At 60.6% G+C, this 6349-nt stretch overlaps 2 protein-coding genes across 2 annotated transcripts; both read left to right on the plus strand.

Moving 5' to 3' along the window:
* Positions 1–1943: 1943 nt before the first annotated feature.
* Positions 1944–2651, plus strand: LOC109752253 (uncharacterized). Its single transcript, XM_020311159.1, has one exon. The coding sequence runs from the start codon at positions 1944–1946 to the stop codon at positions 2649–2651; it is 708 nt and encodes a 235-aa protein (XP_020166748.1).
* Positions 2652–2844: 193 nt separating this feature from the next.
* LOC141041118 (uncharacterized) lies at positions 2845–3618 on the plus strand. The gene is made up of 2 exons (XM_073507229.1): positions 2845–3251; positions 3372–3618. The coding sequence occupies exons 1-2, from the start codon at positions 2845–2847 to the stop codon at positions 3616–3618; spliced, it is 654 nt and encodes a 217-aa protein (XP_073363330.1).
* The last annotated feature ends 2731 nt before the right edge of the window (positions 3619–6349 follow it).

Consider the following 6349-nt stretch of genomic DNA (forward strand, 5'->3'; position numbering starts at 1 on the left):
ACTGGCGACTACGCAAGTCCCTGGACTACGCCCGAGACGGCACCAAGCTGGTCGTAGCCGAGGAGCGGCGCCAGCTCGACCGGATCATCGCCCTGGACCAAGAAGCATCGGCCGCCAAGATCCCAGCCAAGGAGCCGGCCGATGAGGCCGCGTTCAAGCCCTCCAAGGAGACCAAGAAGGTGAAGCTGAACCCGGAAGACCCTAGCTGCAGCAAGTACGTTGTCGTGGGCACCCGCCTCGACAACAAATAGGAAGGCGAGCTCGTCGACTTCCTCCGTGAGAATCGGGATATCTTTGCATGGACCCCCAAGGACATGCCGGGTATCCCGAGGAAGTACGCCGAGCACAAACTCCACTTCCTCAAGGACGCTAAGCCTGTCCGCCAACCCATACGACGTTTTTCCGAAGAAAAGAGAAGGACCACCGGTGAAGAGGTTGCCAAGCTCTTGGCGGACGGCTTCATCATGGAAGTGTTTAACCCCGAGTGGCTGGCCAACCCAGTCCTCGTCCTAAAGAAGAACAAGACCTGGCGCATGTGCATCGACTACACCAGCCTGAACAAGGCCTGCCCCAAAGACCCGTTCGCCCTTTCGCGGATCGACCAAGTCATCGACTCCACCGCCGGGTGCGAGCTCCTGTCCTTCCTGGATGCTTACTCCGGCTATCATCAGATCATACTGGACCCGGCTAACGACCTGAAGACATCCTTCATCATGCCCTTCGGGGCGTATTTCTACATCACCATGTCGTTCGGCTTAAAGAACGTCGGCGCCACTTTCCAGCGCTGCATGCAGAAATGCTTGCTGCCGCAACTCGGCCGCAACATCCACGTCTACGTGGACGACATCGTGGTGAAGACCAAGCAGCACCTCACGCTCCTCGATGAATTGAAGGAAACCTTCGCCAACCTATGTGAGTACAAGGTCAAGCTCAACCCGGAGAAATGCGTTTTCGGCGTCCCGGCCGGAAAGCTACTCGGCTTCCTCGTCTCGAAGCACGGCATTGTGGCAAACCCGGAGAAGATCAAGGCCATCGAGCGCATGCCCAAGCCAGCTCGGCTGCGCGATGTCCAGAAGTTCACTGGCTGCTTGGCCTCGGTCAGCCAGTTTCTCAGCCGGCTGGGCGAGAGGGCCCTGCCCCTGTATCAGCTGATGAAGAAGATGACGCCGTAAGAGTGGAACGACCAGGCGGACGAAGCTTTCCGGGATCTCAAGCGCATGCTCTCCACCGCACCAGTCCTGGCCGCACCGGCCGAGAAGGAGCCGTTGTTGCTCTATATCGCCGCGACCTCGCGGACGGTCAGCACGGTGATGGTGGTCGAGCGACCAGAGAAGGACAAGGTCCAAGCCGTCCAGCGTCCCGTCTACTGCCTAAGCGAGGTGCTCTCCGCCTCGAAGCAGAACTACCCGCACTACCAGAAAATGTGTTACGGCGTGTACTTTACTGCCAAGAAACTCAAGCAGTACTTCCAAGAGCATGTCATCACCATGGTCAGCACGGCCCCTCTTGGCGAGACCATCGGGTGCCGGGACGCCTCTGGCCGGGTCGCCAAGTGAGCACTCGAGCTAGCTGGCCACACCATCCTCTACGAGCACCGCACCACGATCAAGTCCCAGGCTTTGGCCGACTTCCTCGTCCACTGGACCGAGACCCGGTACCTACCGCCGCCGCCGGACTCGACGCACTAGCGCATGCACTTTGATGGCTTGAAGATGCGACTCGGCCTGGGGGCCGGCATTGTGCTGTCCTCCCCCAACGGCGACCGGCTCAAATACGCGCTGTAGATCCACTTCGCCGCCTCCAACAACGTCGCCGAGTACGAAGCCCTTGTGCACGGCCTCCGGCTTGCCAAGGAACTCGGCATCCGGCGCATCCTATGCTACGGCGATTCGGACCTGGTGGTGTAGCAAAGCTCCGGCGAGTGGGACGCCCACGACTCCAACATGGCGCGCTATCGCTTCCTCGTCCAAAAGCTGTCCGGATTCTTCGCGGGCTGCGAGTTCCTCCATGTCCCGCGCACAGAAAACGAAGCAGCCGAAACGCTCGCCGAGATCGCCTCGTCCCGGCAGTCCGTCCCGTCCGGCGTCTCCCTCGAGCATCTGCAGAAGCCGTCCATCAAACCATCCCCGGACTCCGAGTCCATCCACGTCCCAACCGACCCGGCCGCGCCTCAACCCGGCCCGAGGACTGCTCCAACCGACCCGGCCGCGCCTCAACCCGGCCCGGGGACTACTCCAGCCAGCCTGACCACAACTCAACCCGGCCCTGGGGCCGCTGAACCCGGCTCGGGGGCTGCCACCCCGAAACCTGTCGTGATGGCCGTCCTCGCCGGGGTCGCGGCACCATCCTGGGCCCTGCCCATCTCGGAGTTCCTGGAAAACGGGGTCCTTCCCATGGACGAGACCGAAGCCCGGCAGGTGCAGCATCGGGCGTCCGCCTACAGCATCATCAACAACGAGCTCGTCAAACGCAGCTCTACCGGTGTATTCCAACGCTGCGTCGAGCAGGACAAGGGCATTGAGATCCTCCTTGACATACACCAGGGCGAGTGCGGGCACCACGCCGCCTCGCGGTCCCTTGGTGGCCAAGGCTTTCCGCCATGGTTTCTACTCGCCCACGACCCTCGAAGACGCAGAGTCGCTCGTCCTTAAGTGTGAAGGATGCCAACGCTTCAGCAAGCGCAGTCACCAGCCGGCGTCGGCACTCCGGACCATCCCGATCGCCTGGCCCTTCACGGGCTGGGGACTTGACATGGTGGGGCCTTTCAAGACCGCTCGAGGCGGCATGACACATCTGCTGGTGGCAGTGGACAAGTTCACCAAGTGGATCGAGGCAAGGCCAATCATGAAGCTGGACGGCCCGACGGTCGTCCGATTTATCAAGGACATCACGGTGCGCTACGGCATGCCAAATAGCATCATCACGGACAACGGCACCAACTTCGCAAAGGGCGCGCTCGCGCAGTACTGCTCCGTCTCCGGCATCCGCCTTGACCTGGCTTCCATGGCACACCCCCAGTCCAACGGCCAGGTCGAGCGAGCCAAAGGTCTCATCCTGTCCGGCATCAAGCCGCGACTCGTCGAGCCACTTGTCCGGTCACCCGGCAGCTGGCTTGACGAGTTGCCGGCCGTCCTCTGGAGTCTCCGCACTACGCCAAACAGGTCGACCTGGTTCACCCCATTCTTCCTCGTCTACAGAGCAGAAGCCGTCATCCCAACCAACGTCGAGTTTGACTCGCCGCGCGTCACGATGTACACAGAAGCCGAAGCAAAAGAAGCCCGCGAAGAGGGCGTCGACCTGCTCGAAGAAGCACGTCTCCTAGCGCTCAGTCACTCAGCCATCTACCAGCAAGGCCTGAGGCATTACCACAGCAAGAAGATCAAGCCCCTCGCTTTCCGAGAGGGAGACCTCGTCCTCCGACTCATCCAAGAGCAGACTGGCCAACACAAGCTATCCTCCCCATGGGAGGGCCCCTTCATCTTTAGCAAGGCCTTATGCGACCGCAACGCGTACTACCTCATCGACGCCTGCAAGACAAACAAGCGCAAGAGGGATACCGTCGGCGAAGAAACAACCCGGCCATGGAACGTGGAGCTCCTCCGTCCGTTTTACAGTTAGCCGAGTGCACGTATGTATCGTTGCCTTTTGGAACTGTCTGAAACTATGGGGTCCCCGAACGACGCTCGGGGGCTGCCCTTTTCTGCGAGCAAGCTATTGTGTCTCCTACATTTGTGCACCGCTTTACTATTAAGCCAAACCCGGCCACCTAGTCGACTCGCTCAACCCAGGGGCTCGGGGGCTGGCCGGCTTGGCCACCCGTCGGTTTTCCTTAGCGGTTCTCAAACGCGCTGGAACGCCATAAACCTCTCGCTTCGCCCTAAGCCGCAGATCCGGCTCCGGCTGTCGGCCGGCAAGCACATGAGTCCAATGCACCAGCGCGCCGCGAGCGCAAAGTCAAAAACCGCCGGGTCGCCCAACCCGGCCCCGCCACTATAAATTGCTGCACAACCGGCTGCTCGCCAACCCAGCCCTGCCGGATTGCCGCCAGCCGGCCCAGTGGGTGTTTCGCTCGCGCTCAACGTTTTGAAAGACAAAGTATTGAGCGCTCCTCTCAAAGGCCGAGCCCCTTGTCATGGATCAAAGCCCTGGCCGTCAGACTCACGGGGGGAGCCCAAAGGGGGAGAGTTACAAGAAAACGGCTCTAAAAACAAAAAGCAAAGGCGCCGGCACCCACGAAGTTTCTACATATCGCCGAATCGCTCGACCCGGTCTCACCTTTTCAAGTTGCCGCACGACCGGCTACTCGCCAACCCGGCCCTGCCGGATTGCCGCCGGCCGGCCCAGTGGGTGTTTCGCTCACGCTCAATGTTTCGAAAGCCCAAGTACTGAATGCTCCTCTCAAAGGTCGAACCCCGTGTCACGGACCAAAGCCTTGGCCGTCAGACTCGCGGGGGGGAAACCCGAAGGGGGAAAGGTTGCAGGAAAACGGCTCCAAAAATGAAAAGCAAAGGCGAAGACATTCACGCAGCTCATGCATCATAAATTTAAAATAGGCCCAGGGCCAGAGTTCATTACACCCAGTGAACTCCCAGTGGGCGGGTGGACCTGCTACCTAACAGAAATATGTGATAAGTTAAAAATTCAGGTGTCCCCATCGCCGGATCGCGCAGCTCCCGGGTTCGTTGAGGTGCCGGTATCTTCCTCCCCGGCCTCCGCGTCGCGGTAGAAGCCCGTCTCCTCAGAACTGCCCTCTGGGTCGTCCAGAAGCAGGCCGTAGTCGTCAGCAGGCACGACTCCGCCGTCTTCCGCCTACTCCGGCCGAAACTCATCGTGGAAGGCGAACCCGGCGATATAGCTGGCCCGAGCAGCGATCCGGCCAGCTTCCGCCTGCAGCTGGCTCTCCGAGCCGGCTCGCTGGCCCATCAGCGCATCCAGCGACAAGTCCGGATGCCAAGACAATGCGAGCCGGAGCGCCATCTCGGCGCCAGCACGGGCGGCGGAGACTCGCCAGTCAAGGAGCTGCGCCGGACCCGCCTCCAGCCAGCGCGCCAGCCGCGTGAAGCTACTCGGCGCAACGGAACCCGGCCAAAGGGCCGCCGTCATCGCCGCGCCGGCCTCAGAAAGCCGCCCCATCTGTTCGCCTAGAACTCGCAGACGGGCCTCGGCAGCTGCGACAATCTCCGGGAAGGTCCAGGCCACCCGCGGGTCCGTCCCAGAGCCGACGATCCCTTGCAGGTCGCGCTGGAAGCGGACCGCCTCCTCCGCCAGCTGGCGCGTCTCCGGGAAGCACTACAAAAAAAAGACACATCCGTGACATTTTGGGCCGAACGAAATTTTTTTGTCATACATATGACACTCCTATGACGATAATTGTGACAAAACCCGGTATCATCATAGATGTGCTGGGCTCCTACTTCTATGACAAAAAATCATGATAGAAAATGGGCTTTTCGTCCTGGGCGGGCCGGAGACGTAGTTGCATGACATTCTTTGGGCCGTCCATGACGGAAAAAACCGTGGTAGAAGCGAGGGCGAGGAAAATTTCAGGGAGTTCCGGTTACGGTGGGAGGTCGGGGGCCGAGCGATGCGCGTTTCTCTCGTACACGTACGCACGTGTGTGTGAGGCGTTGGCTCTAACTGAACCCGAGCGAGGCGTTGGGCTCTAACTGAACCCGAGTGATTGCACTGCAGGCTACGCGTTACTGAACCTGAGCGATCGATCGATGGCTGTTAACTGAACCCGATCGAGCGATTCCTTCGCTACTGCTGCTAACTGAAGCCGATCGATGCTGCCTCTGGATGAACAGTGAGCGTTGCTGGGGGGGTTGGATGAACAGCTCCCGGTGGGGGTGGATGAACAGGACCCTGTGGTGTTGCCTCTGGATGAACAGGACCCCGATCGATCGAGCCGGTTGGGGCTGGATGAACAGGACCCCGTGGAGGGCAGGATGAACAAGACCACCCCATGGAGGGAGACGGTAGAGCGCTGGATGAACAGTAGCCCGTGGAGGGGTGGTTGAACAGGAGCCCGTGGAGAGGGCAGGTTGAACAGTAGCCGGTGGAGTAGCGCGTGGTGGAGGCTGGATGAACAGGAGCCCGTGGATGAACAGTCGCAGGTGGAGGCTGGAGGAGGTCGACGGTGGATGAACAGTAGCCCGTGGAGGCGGGAGGGGTCGACGGTGGAGATGAACAGTGTCCCGTGGAGTCCCGTTTTGCGGTACGCCACACCCCTCCCGATGAACAGGACCCCCGTTTCGACCGTAGCACTCCAACACAAGTCTGTTTCCTCCGTTTTGCGGTACGCCACACCCCTCCCGATCAACAGGACCCCCGTTTCGACCGTAGGAGG

This window comes from Aegilops tauschii, chromosome 2 (assembly GCF_002575655.3).
Source record: "Aegilops tauschii subsp. strangulata cultivar AL8/78 chromosome 2, Aet v6.0, whole genome shotgun sequence".
NCBI lineage: Eukaryota > Viridiplantae > Streptophyta > Magnoliopsida > Poales > Poaceae > Aegilops > Aegilops tauschii.